Consider the following 25,510-nt stretch of genomic DNA (forward strand, 5'->3'; position numbering starts at 1 on the left):
AAATAAGATATAAAAAATAATAATTATGTGAAACTTAATCTTGTAATCGAGCTCTATTCTGGGAAACCTACACCAAATAAAGAAAAGAAAAGAAAGAAGTTTTCTTTTGATGTTGCTTATCAGCTGGTTAAGCTCCAGGATTGACTCCTGCTGAATAAGGACCACGGATACATTTTAGAAACTGGGTAAAAGCACAGCATTGACAGTTTTAAGCCTTTTTCTTCTCTTTAATGCTATGTATGTCAGAAAGATCTCTACACAACTGATAGATTTGATTGGTGACCCATTGTTGACCAGATTTCACATGAGAAAACTTTTTGGTGAACTCTTGTCAGAGCAAGACATTCAGAGGAAGAGGGGCCACGCCTATTTACAGCAAACCTTTGGTAGGTGCAAAGAAATCCTTCCAAGTTCAATGCTGCAAGGTGGTTTCACCGAATAGAAGAAACATGGAAGATATTAACATATGGCACCTACTGAGACCAGGATCTTCCATTCAGAAGCACCAGAGCTTCTTAGAATCCTCACCAGTATCTGAGAACATCCTGCTGATATACCCTTGCTGCTGTGCTGTGGACCTGTGGTTCTGTAAACAAGCTGTTATAATGAATTAACTAACACACTTGGTAGTGGGATTTATTTCTGGCACCTACTGATCTATTGAAAGTCATGCTGTAATAGCAGTTTCTCCCTCCCCTTACTAGTTTGTAGGGAAAGCTGTATGTTTTAAAATAAAATCTGAAACAAGCATAGCAAATTATAGTTCTGTTGAATAAAAGGAATGAGCACTAAAATGAATTAGATAGCTGGAAGACACTCTCAGTGTGAATTAGAATAACCCATACCATTCAGTCCAACACTTTTGTCTCTTATACCTAACGTGGTTAATTTGAGTTAAAACTCTGTGTGTATGTGTGTGTGTACACTAAGGTGTATACACTCATTTGTGTGTAGGAGTGTTGTTATCAGGGTGTCTGTTTTACTGAAGTTGGATACACCTCACAATCCTTCTTCTGCAGGGAGAAGCAGAATATCCTCTTCTGAGTTCTAGGCAATTTACAACTTGAAAGACAAAGGGAAATTTGTGAGCTTGTGAATGAATGGTTGATGAGGACTTGAAAGCTCATCCAATTCATCATACTTTTTTTAGTGGCTTGAAAGGAAAGTTTAAAAGTATGTGAATGAAATTCATGGGTAAATATGAAATGAAGAATGCTGCTAATAACTGTCTGAGTAAAGCTTTTCTTTGTGAATCATAAAGAACACAGAACATGGTTACTAAGGATATAAAAGCGTATGTTCATTTGATGGCTTTTAGTAGCCTCATTCTACATTACTTAAACAAAGGGAGAACAGATTCTAGGAGTCTGTAGAATTGCCAGATGTATAAACAATGTAAAACAAACTTACAAGTGGTGTCTTGTCATGTAACTTTATGCTAACTGTGATGTAGAAATGAGAGGGGACTTTAACTCAGTGGGATGAAATTGTCAGATGTGACTCTAAAGAGGACACAAACTTTCTCCATTCTTAGCTAAATAGGGCTTTGGTGGAGTGGTTTTTCATACATCTTTAAATTGTAAGGTTCCCTTCCCTTGTTTGTTTTACCCAGACATCTCAGTCTTCAATAGATTTTTAACCTAGGTTCTTGAATCAACAAAAATGAACAAGACTTTCAGAACCATGTCTTTTAAAGGAACTCCTAAAAATTTGGAACTGTCCCTGCCAGAACTGGAAAAATTCTTTGCTAATGAAAAAGGTAGTTCCAGTCAAATGATCTGATTTTCAGCCGGAGCTTAGTAACAATTCTGTCTAACCAGTAACAGTCCACCCTGGCTCATAACAACCTTGCCTGTGTCAGAGGAGAGCTTTGCTCTGTCAGGGGTTTCTGTGGCTGATTTTTCCAAATTAGATTGCCAGGCCTTTCTTCTTTCAACTTCTCGGTTCACTGCTAAGATTCTTAACCATTTGTACTGTTGTTGTTTTGTGCTGTCAATCACCTGTGACCCACTGTGACCCTATGTACAGCAGCTCTGAACCCTGCCCTGTCCTGAGTCAGTTTTTTTATTCTGACACAACTTTCCCCATTGCCTCAATCACTGTATCAGTCCATCTCATCTGGGGTCTTCCTCTCCTGTGCTGTCCCTCCACTCTTCTGAGAATGATGTCCTTCTTTCCAGCGACTGGACTCTCCTGGCCATGTGCCCAAAGTGTGTGAGATGGAGCTTCAAAATCCTTGCCTCCAAGGAAAGACTTTGTTTCACCCTCTCCCAGACAGACCTGTGTGTTTTCCTGGTGGGCCATGGTATGTTCAAGACTCTTCTCCAGCATGATAACTCAAAGGAATCAATTCTTCTTCTGTCATCCTTAGTCATTGTCCAGCTCTCTGAGGCATATTTGTACTAGCTAAGGACTTTAAAAAAAATAATATGTGTTTTAGACAAAAGTTTACAAAGAAATTTCATTTTAGTTTCCCAACATTTGCGGCAGTTCCCTCAGTATAACATTCTTCCTTTCCCCCCTTGCTTCCTTCATTCATGCCCCCTCCCCTCAAACTGTGATTTGAATGCAAATTTGCAAACACATAGGTTTTCCATTCAGCCATTCATAACCATTTTGGTGTATGTGTGTGTGAGTTGTTTTTTTTTTACATTATTTTTTAAATTGGTTTGCCTACCAAGTTTATATACATTGTGTTTCCCACTATTCTTCATTCATGTTGTGTTTGATACAATCATTCTTATGCATTATGTTTATAAAATTCATCACCTTTGGACCTTACCCATCATTATTACACTGTCTTTTCACCCAGATCCTTCCCATTTGCTCCCCCCCCACCAAACTGTGCAGCCCTGTGGTTTCACCCCTACCTATCCTCCCCTCCTCTGGTCCCCCCCCCCCCCTTGAGTTCCTGTATGCTTTACCAGTTATCCTTCTATTGTTTTATCACATCTATGACAATACTCACAGGGTCATCAGACTCTTCTCAGTTCTTCTCTGTAATTCTCGTATCCATCAATCCTTCTTATCCATTTGTTCTTTTCTGCCGCTTCCTGCCTTCTGAACGTTGTTTTTTGGGGCAATGCTGTTCTTTTGTTTTGCATGAGTGATTGTTCTGAGGATCTTGAAGCCAAAGACTTTAAAATCTAGGTCTAGAGATGTGCTTTTCTGTTTGGGACATGGAGATATTATTTTTACCAGAAAAAAAAGTTTAAGAAAGATAAATACTATATTCAGACTGAAGAGAATTATAAGATGTCAAGCATATACTGATACATTTAATTCCCCTTCAGCTATGTTTTGAAGTCAATGTCTCAGTGTATAACTTATTAAGTAAACAATGCCTGAAGTATACAATGACACCTTTTCACTGCAAATCACAGAGACTTACGCCATGAATTTCTGAGATACATACAATTTGAGTCATTTAGAAGTTGGCTGAATTACTTTGGTTGGTTTTTAAAAATCATGTAGAAATCTGTTTTTTTGTCATTTAGGAAGATTCTGTATTTATGAATGCAGTGTCAATGGGTTATTTGGAAACTTTTTAGGGGGACCTATTTTTTTAAAATCACAGTGGAGTCTAACCCAGTAGCTGTGACAAGGAGAGAACAGTGACAGCCTAGAGGTAAGTATTTGTAGAGTGTGATCTCATGTATTTAGAACACGGAGACACTGACATAGGGACCTGGGTGAGAACACCACTTTGCTAAGGCATCAGGCCAAAGTATCAAGTCAAAATGGTAACTTTCTTTGTAAGAAGTGATGCTCAGAAAGCATGATTCATAGTTCCAAGAGGAGGCGTAATACAGTATTTAACTCTTACAGTTAAGTGGCATCTTAAAAGTGTGACCAGAGAAAATGACTCATATTGTTAAGCAGAGACATAATATTAAATTCTATGACTGGGCAGCCTCATCTACTCTAATTGCCAGAAGCAAAGTGCCAGACCTTCCTTCTCTTGGTGATTTCAAACTAACAATCTTTCAGGTAGTGGTCTAGTGATCAGCTGTGCTGCCAAAGGATTTCTGGTCCAGGAGAATAAGTCCTTCAATGTTCTTGAGAGAAAAAAAAACCCCTGTAGCTTTGTCATTTATAGTTCACAGTGACTCTGTGAATAGGTAGAATACAACTGTTTTATATCTGAGTAGAATACAAACAGGAACTGCCCCACAGGGACAGTAAATCTTCATGGACACACACTAACTCATCTCTCCCCTGCAGAGAAGCTGGTAGATTTGAACCACTGATCTTTTGATTAGCTGCCCAACACTTAACTGACTGCATCACTGAGGCTCTTTTGCTTGGGGGAAAATAAGTGATATAACCACAATCTGTACCCTCTCTTGAATATTGAAAATAGGAACAGACATAATTTAAATGACAGAACTTTCCAGTTTTCAAGTAAGCTGAAAGTTTTCAAATATAAGTAAAACTTCCCCTTTGGCTAGCATCCCAATCTGCACTCCTGCTCAGTGCAGAGATTTCAAGGGAAAGATTGGAAGCCCAGGATGAAGTCATATGTGGATCATAACTCTTGTCATGAATTAGGTTCTTTCTAATAGTTTAGTGAAATTATAGTTTCTCCAGTATCTTGGAGTAAAAACCTTGAGTATAATGCTCTATAGTATTACCTCTGAATGTAGAGAATAAGATGATATATTTTAGAGATAAAGTTTTACTTAACTAAAATTTCTTCACCACAGCTGCTATTTGAATCCCGCCTTTGAATTTGCATGAAATATATAAGTTTTACATTGATGATTCTCTTAAGTTACAGAATTTGAAAAATAACTAATGTACAGAATTGTCACACTAATGCACATCTCTACACATATAAATACATATTTTAAAATTGAAACCCTTGTTTAGGGAAAAAAACCCCAACCCTCTATATGTATAGACCTACAAAATTTGTTTGGCAAGATCCTGGAGCTGAATTGTATCTTGGAAGTAAGAGAACACACTTTCCAATAGGAATAAAGTACACTTGAACCTTATAAAATGATTGGAAAAGAAAATGCTGGATAAGGAGCTCCGTGCCTCCATCAGATGCACCCCACACTCTGACTTCGTCCCTGCTTCTTCTGGATGGCCTCAGAAATGACCCCCAGAATCAACTTTGCCAATTTCCATCACACCTCCTAGAACCACAGGGTCCCCATCCATATTTCGCAATATCCATGCCCTGTAAAGAAGGAAGAACTTGCAGACTTTTGAGACTGTCATTGTTATAGGTCCTGGACTCTTCCTAGGTCTATTAATAAAGTGCAGTAAAGAAGCCCTGGTGGTGTGAGGGAGAAAAGGTTGGCTGATCACCAAAAGATTGGAGATTTGAACCCTCTTAGCAGGCCTTTGGGAGAAAGAATTGATTCTACTCCTGTAAAGATTCTAAGCCCTTACTAAACCCATGGCTGGCCGTCAAGCTGACTGATTCATAGGGCAGTCACAGAACCACCCCAATCAGCTTCTGATGCTGGGACCTTCATAGGAGCCGATTGGAACAGCTTTTTCCTGCAAAAGAGCTGGCTGATTTGAATGGAAAGAAGAAAGACCAATAAAACGGACCAAATTCCTAGAGATATTAGAAACAAAGTAACAGAGGGAAGAACTTCTGAGGAGGGAGAAGCTAAGTGTATGGGTTTAAAAGGAAACATTTAAACATGTTCTAGGACACCGTAAAAAGGAGGAGACCAGAGAAAGGCTGTGCCTTCTTCTCTGGGTCTCAGCTTATCAGCCTGGCTAAGCAGATTCACATCTGCAGCCCAGGAAAACGACTATTACTCAGGATGTGTTGGAGGGATGTTGGGATCGTTCTGTGTCCACAGTCCCCTTCGCAAATAGAAGACTTCGATTGCAGATTTTGCCTGATCTTATTCATTTTAATGTAGATTCCTTTTTCTTTTTTTCCAATTCTCCCCCTCTTGTTTCTCATAGTCTCTTGTGGTCCAGCTTACACTTTTGATATGTTGGCCAAAGTCAATAGAAAATGTGGTTTCTAGATTAGAGGTAGGGCCTGGCTTTGGGACTCTGACGTTATTTCCTAAACTGAACTGGTGCGGTTTGTATGTGTTTCCACATCCCAGAATCAGCCATGCAAAGACGTTTCACATCCCATGGTCTAGTGAATCTGTTTGCTTTAGTTGAGCTGATCTCATGTCATAAAAACTAGATAGATGACTTTAACTGAACAGAATATTCAGTTAAATAGCTTAGCTGAACCTACAGACATCATTTCACAGCTGTTCTCTGCCTATTTTTATTTTTCTATTTGGTTTTAAAAAATTTAATGTTTTTATCATTCATATGCATTGTGATTCATCCATCTTCATTACATTCTATATACTCTTTCATTTACATTATATTTTGTTTATGTATTTTCTGCTTGATTTTAAATATAGTAATTCTAGTGATAAAAATTGGAAAATACATAAGAAATATAAATCTAAAAAAAAACCCCTTCATCAAAACCAAGTGAAATTTATTGCAATGGAGTCGGAACTGACTCACAGATGAGCTTCATTGGATTTCTGAGGCTGTAAATCACATGTAATCTCAGAATACTTAATTATCTCATATGAAACCTATACTTAGAACAAGATGCTGTTGTCCAAGCAGAGCAGGGGACATTATATGGTTTAAAATCAGGAAAGGTACACTTCAGGCTTGCAGCCTTCAATATTTCAATCTGAACACTGAGCAAATCATTCGAGGAACTGAATTCTATGAAGAAAGAACGTGGCGTCAGGATTGGAGGAAGACTCGTCAACAACTTATATCAGGCAGATGATATAATCTTGCTTGCTGAAAGTAAGGAGGACTTGAAACACTTGTCACAGCAGATCAAATGGATCTTCAGAACGAATTGCATCTTAACAACAAACAAACAAACAAAGACAAAAATTCTCACTCCTGAACCAATAAGCAATGTAATGATAATGAGTATCATGATAGTTGGAAAAAAACCTTGGAATTGTTGGTGATTTCATCTTACATGGATCGATCCATAACCAACACCCTTGGTGGCAGCAGCCTGGCCATCAGATGTATTCTACTGGGAATGCCCACTGTCAGGGACTTCTCCAAATTACTGAAGAGCAAAGATTTCAGTTTGAGGGCTGAGGTGTGCCTGATTTAGACCATAGTCTTTTCAATCACTTGTTATACATCTGAGAGCTAGATAATGAATAAGGATGGCAGAAAAAGAATCAATGTCTTTGAGTTGTGGTATTAGAGTATTGAATATCCCATGGACTGCCAAAAGAACAAGCAGATAGGTCTTGATATCTGAACAGCCAGCGTGCTCCTTGGAGACAAGAATGGTGACGCTTCTTCTCATATTCTTTGGGAAAGGCTATTCCTTGGAAAGGTGGAGAGTCAGTCAATGAGATGAAGACCCTTGATGAAATAGATTGACACAGTGACTGTAGCACTGGGCTCCAGTGTGTCAGAGATGATGAGGATGGCACAGGATAGGACAGGGTTTAGGTCTGTTATTCAGGGTCACTATGAGTCATTCTCAGCTGGATGGGACTCAGCAACAACAAATCACATGTCGGGGTGGGGATAGGGAGATTACCCATCTTTCTTTCATAAAGTGCTGGTAGGTTCGATCTGCCGGAAGGGCTGGCCTTTGGGTTAGCAGTGTAACTCCTAATGGAGAGAGCCATCAGAGAACATACAAATACCTCACCATAAACACACTTGTCAGTGACATTCCTTTTTTAGGGTAATGCAGGCTAATGTTTATATATCTCTCTGAAGGAAGCAAGGTGTCCTGATACTGCAAAGGTTAATCACTTGGTTACTTACTAACTGAAAAACTTGAGGTTCAGATCCACCTGGGAGCTCTGGGAGAAAGACATAGTGATTTTACATCCCCTGAGATGATTAAACAACCCCATGGAGTCACTATGAGTCTAAAATCAGTGTGGCCACTTCTAATAACAGCATGCAAGACAGACACAGAGAGAGATAAAGAAGCTGGCAAACAGACCGCAGCAGACAACTTGTAGTGACCATTTGTGAAGCAATACCTGGGAAGGCCGGAGAGAAAGGAGAATGAAGTAAATTCTTTCTCAGTATCATTTTCAGAGAAGAAATTATTACAAGTAGTTTCTTACAGGTGAAAAAAAAAAATTTGTTCACACCTGCGCCTGTGGAAAACTAACGCCTACCTGCCCCTTTTCTCAATCATTCTCTCCCTTTCTCATTTTCCCCCCCTGTCCTCTCTGTCTCTCTCATCTCTGTTTCTCCTTAATGTTATCTTTATATCCATTTTCAACACAAAACATCTATCTACTAGTATAACCCTGTGAGCTTGATGGTGAGAAGTTGTGCTGCAATCCCAGAGGCACGTGGCTTGAACCCACCGGCTGAGAAGGAAGGAGGACGGACAGTCTCCTCCCATGTGACTTCTTGCCTCTGAAAACCTACACGGAGGGTCAGCTGAGCCCAGTGTTGGCTCAACAGTCACAACAACAACAACAACGTAATACTGCAGATGAAACACATCCTTTCTAAGGGCTGTACAGTCTCTTACTGATGACTAGAGTGATTCCTCATGACCGCAAACCATTTTGGGGGTTCCCCTTTACCGAGAGCTACATTTCTAGCAGTGAAGTTCTTGAGCCAATGATCCATAGGCATTTTTAAAGTTGTAGTGGCCTAGTGGGTAAAGAGTTGCACTGCCATCCCAAAGGCAGATGGTTTGAATCTACCAGCTGCTCTGTGAGAGAAAAATGGACATTCTTCTCCTGTGTGATTTATACCCTCTGAAAACCCACTGGAGGGTCAGCTCTGACTTGGCCTTACATGGCAACAACAACAACAACTAATTATTTATGTATTACAAAGTTGTGAAACTTTTATCTCCCTGAATTTCCACTTTTGAGATTTCTAGTTGAGCTTGAATTCTGAAGGTGTAATTATAGCCTAAAAATATAATGAAAGAAGAGAGGCTTTTGACAAGTAGAGATTGCAGCTGGTATCTGAGTAATCCCAGCTCTTAAGTGTAAGATTTTACAGGTGGACGCCAGCTTACGGGTTTTCTTTTCCCCCCACTAATTTGGCGAGTGCTAATAATACCTGGTGGATCCCCTTAAAAGTAGATCCTTAGAGAAGCCCTGTTTCTAAGTGCAGGGCTAAGTACAGCTCTCTGTCAGCATCATAGCATCCACAGAGGCTCTAGCCATGCAGAGATTTGTAACAACAGTAATTGTTGAGCAGTAAAACCAGTAGCCAACACTGGCTATGTGCTGTGACTCTCTGACAACATGCCAGCTGCCTTGCAAGGATTGTTACATTTTCATGACAACTTAGTGCTACTTTTCTTAATCTGCCATTTACACATGAGCAAGCTGTGGCTTAAAGCTGTCAGATAGCCTGCCCAGGATTCATAGCTAGTTGATGGAGCCAGACATTCAACCCAGAGGGTCAGCTGGCATCACCACACTGCACGGCTTCCTCGTGCCTCCTTATGTGGCTTCAGGACCCACCTGCTCATCCCATTTTCTGTGCGTCTCGCTCCTGCAGTGTTATCAGACTCGCCCTGGATCAGCACCTCTGGCTCTTGTAAGGGCAGATGCTATGAACTCCAAGAGATGGAGCCCCCCGATTGTCGGTGTGACAACCTGTGTAAGAGTTACAGCAGCTGCTGCCATGACTTTGACGAGCATTGTCTGAAGACAGGTAGGCAAATGTTTTGTTTTCTTTATCAATAAATGATGGAATACATTGTTGTTACACAGCTTGGTAAGATTCACACGATGGTGGATCTTAGTCGTTTTTTCTTGAATAATTATTGGTTATATAATGAACATGCTATGTGATTGACTTTTGTTCCTAAGCAGCTCCACTCAGTCCTCTCTTTAGCTTTAGTTATTATTTATCTTCAAGTCAACACCCCCCCCTTCATCTCTTTATAGCAATGTCCTCCTGTTATTTTATTCACAGCAGTTGGCACAGTTTGAAATTACCTTTTTATTTATTAACTTACTTACAGTTTGACCTTTCCAGTTGAAATATATAAGCTCCCTGAAGACAAGAAATGTATTTGCATTGTTTTTTAAGATATCCCTTGTAGTTAAAACACAGAACACACTGTGGAAATAATTTAAGACTGTATTCATTAAAATTTGAGTGAAAGTTTGCAAAGAAAAAGACTCATTCACTCATGCATCCATTTCATTTTATAACATTAATTTCAATATCCATAATGTAATTGCATTTTCCCCACTTTCTCCCTGTAATTTTGATTTATATTAATCCTTCTCAATGTCTTAATAGTGTCCCTTTCTTTAGTGATATTGTAGGATCATTTCCTTATTGTATTTAATTGCCTTTCAAGATTGATTGAGTGAGTTAATTATGGTGTTGCTCAGTACAAGCTTAACTTGAAAGAAATGTATTATATTGTTATGATTTTTTTATGGTATTTAATTAACATTCTTTGAACACTCAGTGTGTTCTAAGCACAATCTCAGGCACTGGAGAGAAAATGGTGAAGAGAGGGTTGTGATTTCTCACATCATAGAGCCTATAGTTTAGCAGATTAAAAAAAATCAAGTGAATATATCACTTTCTTTAATATGAATATATTGTTGTTAGGTGCCGTTGAGTTAACTATGATTCATAGAGACTCCATGGAAGCAGATCTGATCCCTGTTGCTGTAGTTGCTGCATCATTCTTTCTTGCTAAGGGCCTTCTCTGTCCCACTTCAAGGAATAGCCTCTCCTTCAATATAACCAAAGTATGTGAGACGAAGCTTTATTGCTGTCGATGCTCCAATTTACAAAGGAATTGAGTTAAAAGGAATATGTTACTTTTCCAAATCTATCTTCTTGGCAGGATTGTGTCTTGAGCCCTGAATCAGATATGCTCAGACAGAAATCTATAGCCCGTGGACCAGTCTCCTTGAATGTAGGATCTCTGCCTGTTATTGCAAGTTGGGCCACCTTTTTTGGTCAATGACTGGCATCTAAGTATTTTTATGCCTCCTGAAATACTTCACATCTCTTTAGGACTTTAACTCCCATACGTCTAATAGCAAGTGGAGGCCATTTAGTCGCTCCAGTATTTAGATTTAAATCAGGACTGATTAAAGTTAAGTGAAACTGCTTCTGAAAAGAGTCAAGCTACTGTGCCCATCTCTGTGGTGGTAGTCCCGTCACAGACCTTCAGTACCGCACACTTTACAGACGTCTTCATAGGAGTAAAGGAAGAGGAGGGGTATACTTTCATGCTCTCAGGATTCATTTTTATGAAGGAATCAAGTTGCAATTTGTACTCTGAAGTTGAAAAATTAGAAATTTGCCCTGTTTGTATGTCCTCCAAGTATCATCTAGGCACCAGGCCAACTCACATTTCACAGGCAGATTAAACGGTGTGGGATTCTCATTCTTGCAGCAATGTGGTCTCCTGCCTTTGGGTTATGTGCTCCAGTGAAAGTGTTTTATTGTGATGATTTCAGCTCGTGGCTGGGAGTGTACGAAGGACAGATGTGGAGAAGTAAGAAATGAAGACAATGCGTGCCATTGTTCCGAGGACTGCTTGGCCAGGGGAGACTGCTGTACTAATTACCAAGTGGTTTGCAAAGGTACGTTCTTCTCTTGAGCTTTGAAAATAGAAAGCTGGAGATATTCCAGGGGACCCAGGGGATTGTGAATATGTTGTTGTTGTTGTCATGCACCATCCTGTCAGAACCGACCCATAGCTGACACTCCAGCTTTCAGGGGTCAACGATCACATGGGATGAGATTGCCTGTATTTCTCCTGTGGAGTAGTTGGCGGATTCAAACTGCCTGCTTTCAGGTTGATAGTGCAGTTCCTTGCCATTAGGCCACCCTACTAATGGACTGAGTGGAGGGACTGAATTGTGTTTTGTACTTTCCAATGCTGCTTTCTTCAATTTGCTACCCTGCAATTCATGATCTGAAAGAAACCCAAATTCTATAATTGGATAGACCCAAAATAATAAAAGTTTGAAGACATCCTGTCTTAGGTGGGCTCCCTAGGAGCAGGGCCTGGAGCAGAGATTCAGTGTGTTTAGTTGACTGAGTGAATGCTCTGCAGGAAAATCATGTGAGCAAGCCAGATATGGAAGGAGCAGGTGTGAGGTGGGGCAGGTGCAAGGACCTGCTTTCAGGTCAAGTTTTAACTTGACTGGCTTCACTGGGGGCTCTGGAAAGTTGTCATTCTGAAATGAGGGAGCATAGCTTTTGTACCCACAGAATGAAACTGTGTTAGCTGAGATACTGGTTGCTGCCTTGGAATGGAGAACAGGTAGATGAGGGGACCAGCCAGCTCCCGTTCCCCAAACACATGCATGTATATGTGTTGACATTGCACGGCTTTTTAAATAGAATAGAATGCCTTTATTCTCATAAAATAGAGAGTCTGCAGAAAATATAAAGAATGTAATTCCTGCTTTGTAAGGAGTTTACCGTAGTACCTACTTAGACAAAGTAATGGAAAGATGAAAGACTCTTCTTAATGTAAGGTTTGTAAATCACCTTTCTTGGTTTCTGAATTAAGTCCCTCTGTGTTTCTGTGGCACTGCAAAGTGGCCTGGAACACGTGGGAAGAGTTTCTGGTGCAAAATTTTAAGGGAAAATCAAGTCAAATGTGAGATGTGTGCAGTGGGGAGTTGTGGCAAGCAGGGGTTGTATTAGTCCTGACTCTGGAAATGTCTCCCTACCCAAACCATTCCTGTAACTGTTAACAAAGCACAAAGTTGACTGAAAATTTACTTCCTTTAGCGTCTTATTTCCCCATATAACAAGTGTTCCATTAGATCACGAAAGCTAGTAGAAGAAAAATAAGCTCAATGAGAAAAGACCTACATGTCATTGGTCACTGTGTGTGTCACGGGTGTGGTAAAGCCTCCTCCTTTAACTCATTGTCTTTCTGACTCAAAGTGAAATAATAGGACAGAGCAGAGCAGAGCAGAGCAGAGCAGAGCAGAGCAGAGCCATAGGACCGTCGGGGCTGTGATCCTGACAGAAGCCGACCACAATCCGCCACATTTTTTTCCCTTGGAGCCGCTGGGGGGTTCAGGCTACCCTATGGAGTGGCTGGGGGGTTCAGGTTACCCCCTGGAGCACCTTGGGGGGGTGTTAGGCTACCCCATAGAGTGGCAGGGGTATTCAAGCTACCCCACAGAGTGGCTGGGGTGTTCAGACTATCTTGTGGGGTGGCTGGGGTGTTCAGGCTACCCTCTGGAGCAGCTGGGCATTCCAGGCTTCCAGCACGTTTGTTTAACAGCACTGTGCTTTAAGCTCTTGGCCACCAGGGCTCCTTTACCCTCTTTTAAGTAAGTAGAACGCTAACGGCTTACACCGTCATCAGTACTTAGATTCTTATTTACTATGGTAGATATCCGGTATATTTTTTTTTAAAATTTTTTACAGCAGAGGCATTTTGTGGAAGTCGAACACAAATTTTCCTTCCGCTTAAGGCAATTTATGATCATTTTTTTGGGAGATATTTTTCTTTTTCTCCAAAGGAAGCCTCATTTAAACATTTTGGCCCTTTTCTCCGAAAGGAGTAACATGTGACTTAGGTTTATACTCTAAGATATTTGTGGCAGATGAAAACAAAGGATAGCATTGGTTTTAATTCCAAAATTCCTGGTCTGTACACAAGACCCATTTTCACGTGATCTCTGTATTGCAATCTTTTACCTATCATTCTGTGGCTTTTAAGATGCCATTTGCTCTCTAATGAGAAGCTGTGCCATGCTGTTTATGGTTTCGATATGTTTAGTTCCAGGAGCGAATCTTCCAACTATTCATTTATTTTAGTTTATTTCTGCAGAGCTACAAACATAAAGCATTCCTCTCCTGTTCGTAGGATTTTCTGAGGCCTGAAATCTAAGTAGATGGCCAGTCTTATTTCCTAGTCTGTCTAAATCTGAGACCTCTACTAAGGCTTGTCCACTCTTGGTGACCCTTGTGGCACTTGACACACCTGTGGCGTGACTGTCAGTATCACTGCAACCCACACCTTATGGCACAGGATAGGGTTGGGTTCAGCTCTGTTGTTCATAGGGTCATGATAGGTTGTACTCGATTTGACTGTACCTAACAAAAACAACAACAATAAATGTAAAACTTTCTTCACTGATGCCACTGCTGTATATTTTAACAAATACTATTTTATTATGTTTTAGGAGAGAGTTCAAGCCACAGGCTAGGTCCTCCTTTAACAATATTTATACAGATTGTCTCTTGCTGTTTTTTACCATTTCAACAATGTGTCAGCCTCCTCATTGCCTCCACTCTCTTTATTCTGTTTCCATTGATCTAACTTCCCTGCCCGCCCCCATCCTCCCTCTCATTTTTGCTTTGGGTAAATGTTAACTGTGTTAACATGTTTGGAAACATATTCTTCATGGAAACATATTATTGTTTCAAGGTAACATTATTTGTGAGTTATATTGTTTGCTTTATAGGTCAAATTGTTATTCTGTTGAACAGTGACCTACATAGATAGCTTCACATTTCAAGTTTGAAGGCTCTCTGGGGCTAGTGGTCTGGGGAGTTTGTCTAATTTCTCTCAGTCCAGAAGCTCTAGCCTTCTGTTGGGGATTGCTATTTTTCTTCTTCATTTTCTTCTCATTCTTTGCTGGCCCTTCTAGAGTATCCCTGGACTGAGTCTTTGGAAGTAGTAGCATGTGGCATCTTGTTCTTCTGGTCTCAGGCTGTGGTCTGTGGGCTTTTAGTCTGGTGCACTGGTTTCTTCTTCGAGACTTTTATTTCCTTCATTCTCATTGCCTCTCTATGTTGTTGTTAGTATTGCCATGTTGACTATAACTCATGGAGACCTTGTGAACAGCAGACTGGAGCTTTGCTCCATTCTAAACCATCTTCCCTGTGTCCAACATGCTCGAGTCTATTGCTGCAGTCACTGTGTCAATCTACGGAGGTTAGGATCCTCCTCTCTTTCACTAATCCTCCCTATCTTGCCCGGCATGACACCTTTTTCCAAGGACTGGACCGTCCTGAGAGCATGCGCAGTGCATGTGAGAAAAAGCTGCACCATCCTTGCCTTTAAAGAGTGCCCTGTATGAGGAGAGACCAATTCGCATCTTAGGTGGCCGCTCACAGTCATCTCAGGCCCCAGACGTGACTCCCTAAACTAGGCTGTAGAACAATATCTTCGTGAACTTTTGTACTGATGGAGGTAAATGGCCCTCTGGGCCACTGGTGTATTTTAAAATCTGCAAGCTCTTTAAATGGCGAAGACTTGCATTGGTAACACTTGAGGTTTTTAAACGGTCATGTCTCATCATGTTTGGCTACAATCTAGGAAGCTAGAACAGACAGTAAATTCTAATTAAGAATTGAAAAAAAAAAAAAAAAGAATTTCTTTTTTAGATTGTGTTCCATAAGCAGCGTGGGCTAGCACGCAGGTCCAGGAATGTACTGTTAAGGCTTTGAGTGGTATTTCTGATTAGACTCACCAGCAATTGCCCATCTTTCTGTGCAGGAGAATCACACTGGGTAGATGACGACTGTGAGGAAATAAAGGCTCCAGAGTGCCCTGCAGGGTAAGTGTGCTTTCTGAGCCTTTTATAGCTTTGTGTTAGTTGGTGAATGTAAAACAGCAGAGGGAATTGATGGGTAAGCAAGAGAAGCAGTATAACACTGCCATACTTACTTCTGAGTACTCTTGAGTAATTCATCAGATAAAAGCTGACATTCTATCTTACAGTGGGGGTTGCTTATTAATTTCTCCTATGGCCTAGTATGTAAGGAATTGGTTGTCAACTCCAAGATAGCCAGTTCGAATCCATCAGCTTTTCAGGGAGAAAGATCGGTAATCTTCTATGATTTACCACCTCTGCAGACCCACTAGAGGGCCCACCGTAAGTCCGTTCCAACTCGATGGCACATAACAGCAACAATCACCTATGGGGTCACTGGATAGTACCAAAGATTAGTGTGCTCAAATGGCTAACCAAAGCATGGAGGTTGACTTTCATTCAGAGATCCCTCAGAAGAAAGTCCTGGCAATCTACTTCTGTAAATCCAGCCATGGAAAACCATATGGAGCAGGGTTCCAGTCCAATGTGTATGGGTCACTGTGAATTGGAATTGACTGCCTGGTAACTGGTGGCTTTGCCTGTGCATGTGTCCAGTTGTTGGTGTCTGCGTCCTCCCTGTATGCCACCTCAGCTGACGGTTTTATAAAGCATGTTTGTGTGTCCCTGAAGAAGGAATAAGGTATTTCTAGTGCTAACTTCTTTCAGTGCTACCTCTGGTTGGTTTGGGTCTTTTATTTAAGCAGAGCCGTATGTCCTGTAAAATGCTGTCTTCCAACATGGCAACACCTATCAGACTCTGCACGAACTTGTCACAGCACTGAAGCACTGCTTCTGTCAGGGAGACAGCTAAACCTGAGAGACCCCCTCCGAAAAAAAACCAAACCAGCCCAAGTGGAACCTGCATAAAGCAATTATTGCATGTACCAGGAAACTGTTGGAAATTTGTAGACCTTTAAAACACTTGGCAGGAAAAACTTTTCCAACAAATGAGTTTTTAGTAGTACATGTGTTTTTATTTATTTTTTAAATATTTTTTTCCTTGTCATTTTGTTCAGGCAGCACCACCTAGGACACAGAATCCAGAGATCTACTTGTTCTTATTTTTGTCCCTTTTTTAACCCCATAGACCACTGAAACTTCTTTGGATTTGAATCTGGATAATGAAATGGCAATAATTTATGACTGTTTAAAAGTGTGCTGAGGCTTTTTGGGGGTGGGGCTAGGAAGGGAAATGTATATGTGATTAAATACCTTCCAAGTGATAATACGAACCACAGTAATAATGAATCTTTATGTAGTATTGTTCTAAGTGACTCGTCTGAGCATTTAAAAATATCCCTCTTTATGTGGTTTTGAGACATTTAAACCTATCCTTGCTGAATGAGTTTCAGACTATTAGAAATATTTTTTCACATTTTTCAGAGTTCTTAAATCTGACTGAACTTTTTAGAATCAATTAAAGATCCTCTTTCATCAGCTCCAGCCCTGACTAGACAACAGTGCGGTCTTTAAGTGATCAGGGATCTTCAATACATTTAATGACATTTTAAATGAGTTAATAAATAAATATAAATATTTTTAAATAAATGCTTAGACCTAGTCATAAAAGCACCACTGCTATAAATGCCATAATCCTTCATTCATTGAATTATTCCTTCATGAGTTCATTTGATCTTTATTAAGCTCATGAGAGCAATCAACAAAAATGATGGAAATAAACAGCCCTTTGGAACTCGTAGGGTAGAAAAACCTGTCAACATCATTATAGTATAATGTAATAAGATCCATAAAAGAGATATGAGTTGATTCTTGAATTCAGAAGAGTTAGCAGCTAAAATTATAAAAGAGGAAATTTTGGACTGGGTCCACCAGGTATTTGTTGGAAGAATAGATATTCTAGGCGTCATATAGTAGTTCTTTGGGTGATAAACAAACCTTGTTTACAAGGTGAAAGAGAGCAGTGGAAGAAACATATGGAGTCTCGTCTTCTCCTGGTACATTTTGTGACTTTGGCCATGTAATCCCTGGACTTCTGAATTCTCAAAAGCTATGTGGGTTCAAGTTCAGATTATAGCGAGGCCCTCCTTTGAAATTGTATCTTGGAAAATGCTGAGGAAGACTAAGAGCAGTGAGACGCTAATGCTTTTTCTATTTAAGGTTTGTTCATCCTCCACTGATCATCTTTTCTGTGGATGGTTTTCGTGCATCGTACATGAAGAAAGGCAGCAAGGTTATGCCCAATATTGAAAAACTAAGTAAGTGATTTTCATATTCTGTATTCTCACTTTGAATCCATGGCCTGGGAATTAACCACTCAGCAGTGGGCTTTGAGGTGTAGGGACTCATAGTTTTAAATGTATTTTATTATTTGAGATATGAAAGTAAAGGCAATGTATGGTTTTGATACCTTAGATTAAGAAAGTATGATACATTCACACTGTGGAATACTATGCAGCAAGTAAGAGCAATGATTTTGAAAATCACTACCTAACTTGGGAGGGACTGGAGAACATTATGCTAAGTGAACTAACTCAGTCCAATAAGGACAAATATTGTATATGACCATTATTGTAGAAATAAATAACTAGTAAAAGGTATATGAGGATCTAAGGTGGTGAGGAGGGGATCAGAGAGAATAAGAATGGTTGAGGGGTGGTTAATCATAGGATCACAAAATTTGATAGGTGGAGGGAGGGGTGGGTAAAACAAATGGGAAAGATCCAGTGTGAAAAACAATGTATATGAAATTTGTAAGTGAACCAGTGTAAAATTTAAAAAAAATTAATTAAAAAAAAAAGGGGGGATTTCTCTACATGATGTGATTCTTGCTGGTTCTTGTTCTAACATGTGGGATTCTGTTTCTAGGGTCCTGTGGCACACATTCTCCCTACATGAGACCCGTTTACCCAACAAAAACCTTCCCTAACTTATATACTTTGGCCACCGTAAGTCTTTTTTCAAATGATACGCATTCATAAGGCTACTTTCATCCTGCAGTGACTTACAGTGGAGAAATTGAAAAGCCTGTTCAAAGAAAATCTGTTTTCTCTGCAAATGCGTCTTTACAGTTTTCTAAGTTACAATTATATTTCATCATAATTTTAAAACTGAGACATCCTTTCAGGAGCAGATTGATTTGAACAAAATACATACAGCATCTTTCAAATGCCAAAAAGTTATAGCATTCATTTTCTGAGTGTGCAAATAATAACATTGACTTCTGCTATGTTTTAAGATTTAACTTGTTTCAGTTTAGCTTTTTTCCTCTTTAAAAATAATCTATCACTTTATTGTAATTATTTAAGGTTTGGTTGATTTAGGGAAATAATAGAATGAGGAAGAAGAAAAAGTTTATTTAGAAACAGAAGTTCCTTGAGTGACAAATATGTAAATTTCAAACTAAAGTGAATTTATAGGAATAGAAAATTGTTATATCATCATATTAAATGACAACACTTAAAAATACTAACTGTTGGGGAAAGTGGTGGGCAGGGAGAAAAGTGCAATAATGAATGAATGGAAATCCAAAGTCTGTAAATTTTCATTAAAATAAAAAAAAAAGACTAACTCTTTTTTTGTGAGCTGTAATAATAGTTTTCATGTTGGTCTAGATAGCAGATGTACATAAAGGTTGCATACATTTTATATCATTTGGAAGTTCTAGTGTTATAAAACCTGCTATGTAAGGAGACTTGCTAAGGGAAGTAGTACAGGTGAATCACCTTATTGTTGTTTTAACTCTAAGTTTGCTTTTATACCAAGGGGCTGTATCCAGAGTCACATGGAATTATTGGCAATTCTATGTATGATCCTGTCTTTGATGCTAATTTCCATCTTCGAGGGCGAGAGAAATTTAATCACAGATGGTGGGGAGGCCAACCGGTAAGCTTTATTCATTCATTTTTGCATATGTGTTTGTGTGTGAACGGGGAAAAATTTTATTCCAAAATTTCTCCTTCAGTATCCTGTGTATGTATCTCTGCCTATGTATATACGTGTGTAAGAGGCCCTGGTGATGGAGTGGTTAAAGCAGTCAGTTGCTAACCAAGCAGTTGGCAGGTTGACTTCACGCATCAATCCACAGGAGAAAGGTTTGGTAATCTGCTGCCTTAGAGATTGCTGTTGTTGAGTGCTGTGGAGTTGGAACCGACTTCGAGCTGCCTGGTCCTTTAGTGTGGGTTTTCAAGGCTACAAATTGCAAAGAAGGAGACTCCCATCTTCCTCTAGGAGAGAAGTGAGTGGACTCGAACCTTCTGCCTTTGGGCTGGCAGTGTAACTCGTTACCACTAAACCACTAGAGCTCCCTCCATAAGTATTTGTTGTTGTTGTTGACTGCCTTCGAGTTGAGCATGACTCATAGCGACCCTATGAACAAAAGACCTGAAGCCCCTCTACAACTATCGACATTTATCCAAGTCCATAGAGTTTCCAGAGTTGTGATGTTCAGGAAGTGGATGCCACTCCTGCTTCCAACCACAAAGTTTACAGCCTTGGAAACCTTAAGGGCAGCAAGTTTAGGGTTACTTTAAATGGAAAAGGGAGCTCTGGTGGCTTAGCGGCAAGAAGCTGCACTGCAATTCCAAAGGCACACTGTTCGAGACCCCCAACTGCTTCATGGAAGAAAGATGAGCAGTCTCCTTCAGTGCGATTAACTGCCTCTGAAAACCCTCTGGAAGGCCAGCTATGGGTCAGTTCCAACTCTGTGGTACATAAAATGAACAACAATAAATGGAAATAGATTTGATACTATTTTTTTTTAAAATTAACTCTATAGTTAAATGCATGTCCGTGTATACAAACTTGTGCACATGTGCTGTGAGATATATGTAAATTTACGTATGTGTGGTGGTGGTGTTAGGTGCCCTGGAGTTGAGTATGTGAACCTCATGTTAACCCTGTGAACAACATATCTGAACCCTGTCCTGTCCTGTGCTGTCCTCATCATCCCTGACATGTGAGCTCATTGCTCCAGTCGCTGTGGTCAGTCCATCGGGTTGAGGGTCATACTCTCTTTCACCGACCCACCACCTTTTTCAAGCATAATGTCTCTCTCCAAGCAATCTGTACATGCTTTGAAATGCATACATATATGTGTACGTGGGTGTGTGCAATTAGGCACAGAAAAATGGGAGGTGAGAAAATTTACAGTCGGGCGGTATTGGTGGAAGTGGTGGCATAGGGGTGAATTTCAGAAACATTCTGAAGAAATAATAGTCAGCTGCTCCAGGCAGAACAGATTTGGGGGCAAAATTGAAAAGAGAAGCCCGTGTACCCATCCATCCCTGAAGGGTTTCACATAAGCAAAGCCATGTATCCCATCCATCCCTGAAGGGTTTTACATAAGCAAATGCCGCCTGCAGGTTATGTGAAGAATGGGGACTATAGAGTAAGAGAAAGCGAATTCACAAACTGTTTTCTTCTTTCAGTTCTTTTCTCTCTACGAAGAGGTCATTTATGATAAAAATATTCACACTGTGTAATAGATAAATTGGTGTGCAGGCATAAATATGGGCCTTTCATTTTTTTAAAAGAGAACACTGGAAAGCTTCTTGTATGTCTTTCAGAATGGTTCTTTGAAAGGGCGGTTCTGCTGCTGCTGTCTTTATTCAGGCTGGACTCCCAGAAGTCTCTGGTGACCTAGGTTATGATCAGAGTGAAATTTGTTTACAGGGTGGCTTTCACAAACAGCGTTTATGATGGAAGAATATTTTAGGAGTAAATAGAAATGATTGAAATTAGAGCTCTGTCAAGCCATGGCTCTTTGGCCCTTTGTGTTAATTTTATCATGGGAGTAAATTTGCCTGCAGAACCACAAAGTATATAGAGAGATAGTCATTTTATCAAATTGGATCGCCTTCCCCCTGTGTGGATATTCCGTGTCCCCTGGGTTAGCATGACTCAGAGGATGAGCCCACACGTTAATTAACCTCCCAGAAGGCAGCAGAGCACTGCTGTTAACCTGCCCGATGAAGTGAAGACTCTGTTTCAACTCTGTTTGCCTGGCCCTTGCTAACTTTCAAAGTTGACACATTTGACCAAATTTAGGACTCCCCTCATGCTTACTGAGATTTGTGGTGGAATGGACTTGTGCTTCAGTCTGTCGTTTTGAACAAGCTGATTACCATTAGAATTCTAAGTCAGTATGGTAGCCATAATTTAAAAACTTATTTTCTTGAAATTGGATAGGTAGGAAGAATACCTTGGTAGAAATGTTCTGTAAGAAAAGATGGGCCTTACTAACACTTCTTAAGCTTTTTTCCAAACCATTTAGGGAGCTTTGCAACACCTAAAGTCACCAGTGGTGAGGGTGAGGGTGGGGGGAGGAAAACAGTTGAATAGAGATATTGTTCTTTAAAAAAAGTTAGATGTGTAGTTAAATGACACTTCAAAAATGAAATGAAATAAGACTTATTTGATATTTAGCTAGAGAATATGGAGATCTGATTAAGCCATGAATGCAAGGCGCTTCTTAGTCAAGTGGAAGGTGTGATAGGCAAGATAAAGCAAGTAGTGGAGTAACGTCCATCTGAATATATGTACTTACTGATCTGAAAGTTGCAGAGTCAGAGAAGGACTGGAAGGTCCTCAACAACATTGATGGTTGTTACTGTGACTGAAACAGTGGGCGTGAGCGTATCATAGACGGTGAGGAATGCAAAGGAAAAGGCAGGGTTCAGATCTATTGGTCATAGATTTACTACAGGTCGTAGTGAACTTGATGGCGCCTAACTATAATAATCTGTATCTCATTCCAAATATTTGTAAAAGATTACTCCATTTCATCTTTCTGTTAGCTTAGTATTATATTGTGCTGTGTATATCCTTCTTGTTTGTTGTTGTGTACCGTCGAGTCAGACCTGACTCATAGCTGACACTCCATCAGTTTTCTGTCAGTTCATCGCCAAAAAGGAGATTGCCCGTCCTTCTCCCGTGGAGCAGCTGGTGGACTGGAACTGCCGGACTTTGGGATTGCAGTGCAGCTTCTTGCCTCTAGTCTGCTTTTGTTAGCTGGGCTTCAGAAAGCACTACAAGAAGTCCTTAGCTGTCACCAAGTGGCCCTACATTTCCTATCTGTTTTAAGGGTGTTCCTCGAGTGTGTTTGTTTGAGAAGACTCCATGTGGTCATTTTGCAGCGATAGGAGGAAATTATTTGAGAATTCTCCATGTGGTCATTTTGCAATCTGCGATTGGAGGAAATTCCCCAGTTGATCTAAATACGAGCTCAGTCATGTGGAGAATGTATGGTGCTCTCAGGGGAACACAGTGTGGAGTTTAGAGAAACAAGACCAACCCCTCTCCTCAGTTCAAATCCTCTAAATCCACTGTTTCCACAGCAGTCGATGCTGGGAAGAACAGATGTGTCCTTATTGCTTCCCAAGATGCACGACCTGGAGTCCAGTCTTTCTGTTGGTTACGGTGATGCAATTGCACAGTAACCGTGCCTGGTGACTTATTGCAGAAGGGAAACTCGGGCATGATGGCATGTTCCAGAAAGAGAGCAAAGAGAAGAATGCAGAGCAGGGGCCTGCTTCCAGTTGAAAGGGCTTGTTTTCCTGGGAAGTGCAAGTCCTGGAATGTGGTTGTTGGTAGATGTCCTCGAATGGACTTGGGCGCATAGCAAACCCAAGTAGGCAGAAAGGAACCGTGTCTGATCCTGCCTCCTGGTAGCTGGAGGCTTTTCTTTCTTTTCAAGAAATTTATTTACTCTTTGTTCTGCCATTTCTTCTCCACATACTGCTATAAATACAGTTCGTTTGTGCTTTGTACTTTATCTTAGTATACTTAGAGTGGGCCCTACTCACCTGGTCTGGGCCCCTTTGCCTCCCAGCCCCACTTCCTGTCAATTTGAGTCCAACTCACGTCCTTACAAGTGTGTTGGAGGAACTGTGCTCTGGAGCGTTTGTATTAACTGATCTTTCAGAAGAAGGTCACCAGGTCCTCCTTCCCAGACACCTCTGGGTGGACTTGAACCCTAATCTTCCTGTTAATTTATGGCACCACCCTGGTTCTCCAGGCTCCTTTCACTACTAGTTATTAATAAGTAATACTAATTATTTCTCATGCAAACTTCAGTTGAAGAGCCTACTCCTAGGAAGCTTTCCCTAACTTTCCTTCCTCCAACCTAACGTGAATGACGCTTTTTCTATCATAATCTGACTCCATCTGTCTGAAATGCGTTGTTCCCATGAGTGCTTGGAGCTCCATGGTGGGCAAGGATCTGCTTGCTTTCTTTTTCTATCGTTAGATTCTAACCCAGAGCCTGGCAGGTTCGGGTTCTCCAGTACTGTTTTTTGTTTTAAACTGACCTGCATCATTTTCAAGACACATGTAGCCTCTTTTTCTTCTAGGGTGAATTGTCCTTGGGGACAAGGTTCTAACAGGCCTCTTGGCTCTGTGGCCACTTAACAATAATTTCATCACTTACATTCTGTCCTTCATCACCTTGTCAGTAGCTGCTTGGTCCAGTTGATTCTGCCATGTCCTGACCCTCATATGCCTTCACTGTCTTGTGATTCTTGAATTTTCATCATCTTTTTTCTGTTGATGTCATGCCCCAATCATTCCTGTGGACCTCCAAATTCTCTTGTCTCCAGTTCTATGCTTTGAATGCAAAGGAATAATGCTTCTACAGAGAACTACTACAAGGAATCGAGCAGTAGTTCATATTTTTCTTAAAATTACTTTTTGTTTGTTTACTTTTGTTTTCTCAGAAGTTCTAGCCTTCTCTCTTGGCTGCACACTCGCATAATTTAAAGAAGCAGTAAATTTGGTGTTTAGACCCTAGTACTTCATGTGTTGGGCTGCTAACTAAAAGATTGGTGGTTCAGATCCACCAGTTGCTTCAAAGGAAAAAAAAATATGCATAAGGATTTACAGCCTCAGAGACTCAGTGAGAGTTATCATGAATAATCGGAAATGACTAGATGGCTGTGGGCTAGTTTAAGCAGCGGAGCCTTTTATACATGCCTTAATATGTTTATTGTGCTTATTATAAAAGAACTATATAACTGAGTTTGGGAGCAAATATTAAGGAATGAAATGTTGAATTGAGTGGAGTTAAGTGAGGAAAACTTCCTGGAAGAGGTAATTATTTTTAATAACATACGAAGAAACTGCAGTGTTCTTCACATTTGCATTCTTCAAAACTAGATCACAAAACTGGAAAGCTGTTACAGCAAACAAAATAGAGCGCTAGAGGGAATGTTGGGATTAAAGTCAGGAAGCCCAAGCCCACCGTCTTCTCAGCTTCTTTTTTTAGCTGTGTTGCTTTCCCAGTTTTTGAGGAAATTTATATTGCGTTCAAATTCAGAGAAATCCTAATTCCCACTTCTCGGAATCAACCAGGAACTAAAAGACTTTTTTCCTTTCCTGTCACCCTGGAGATTTGTTTTCATGTTTCTTCTTTTGTGGAAACAGTTCAGCCAATTTGTAGTGCTTCCTCACTGGACCCCTTCTCGGAAAAAAGCGTGTGGATGTAGCCCCTACAGGGAGACTTTGTGAACCCTCATAACATAAGAATTTTTTTCTCTGTGTGTCATTATTGAACCACTTGCCGTTCACTTGGAGGGATTAGGTTTATTACTGCTGGGAGTCCTTATTTTAAGAGTTTACAATATGATTTCTATTTCAAGCACTCTCTCTTATTTGTTCACTTTTTGTACTTTGCTGATCACTCGCCCAATTTAGAAAAGATGATCAGTGTGATTTTTATGAAGAGGCAAGGTGTGAGAGATTTCTATTTATTATTTTTTTAAGAATAGTTTTTTAAAAGAAGAAGAAGTCTTTGCCTGAATATTACATGCTGGGGTGTTTGTTTTTTTTTTTTTTTAAAAAAATTAGCTAATCTTTTTTAAATTGCAGAGATCTATAGCTTTTTTTAAAAAATAATTTTAATGAGCATTTACAGAGATTTTGGATTTCCATTCATTCATTGCTGCACTTCTCTCCCTGCCCATATCCCC

General features: G+C 40.2%; 1 protein-coding gene across 3 annotated transcripts in view; it reads left to right on the forward strand.

Annotated features, from left to right (window-relative positions):
• Window positions 1-25,510, forward strand: part of ENPP2 (ectonucleotide pyrophosphatase/phosphodiesterase 2) — an 88,323-nt gene that overhangs the window by 7,364 nt on the left and 55,449 nt on the right. For all 3 annotated transcript variants that reach the window (XM_006879320.1, XM_006879321.1, XM_006879322.1), the window contains exons 3-8: window positions 9,535-9,690; window positions 11,472-11,597; window positions 15,491-15,551; window positions 17,706-17,803; window positions 18,414-18,493; window positions 19,311-19,430. In XM_006879320.1, the coding sequence (XP_006879382.1) occupies window positions 9,535-9,690; window positions 11,472-11,597; window positions 15,491-15,551; window positions 17,706-17,803; window positions 18,414-18,493; window positions 19,311-19,430 (641 nt within the window). The remainder of the gene's footprint in view (window positions 1-9,534; window positions 9,691-11,471; window positions 11,598-15,490; window positions 15,552-17,705; window positions 17,804-18,413; window positions 18,494-19,310; window positions 19,431-25,510) is intronic.

Source organism: Elephantulus edwardii, unplaced genomic scaffold, assembly GCF_000299155.1.
Source record: "Elephantulus edwardii isolate Elephantulus edwardi_28Jun2011 unplaced genomic scaffold, EleEdw1.0 scaffold00003, whole genome shotgun sequence".
NCBI lineage: Eukaryota > Metazoa > Chordata > Mammalia > Macroscelidea > Macroscelididae > Elephantulus > Elephantulus edwardii.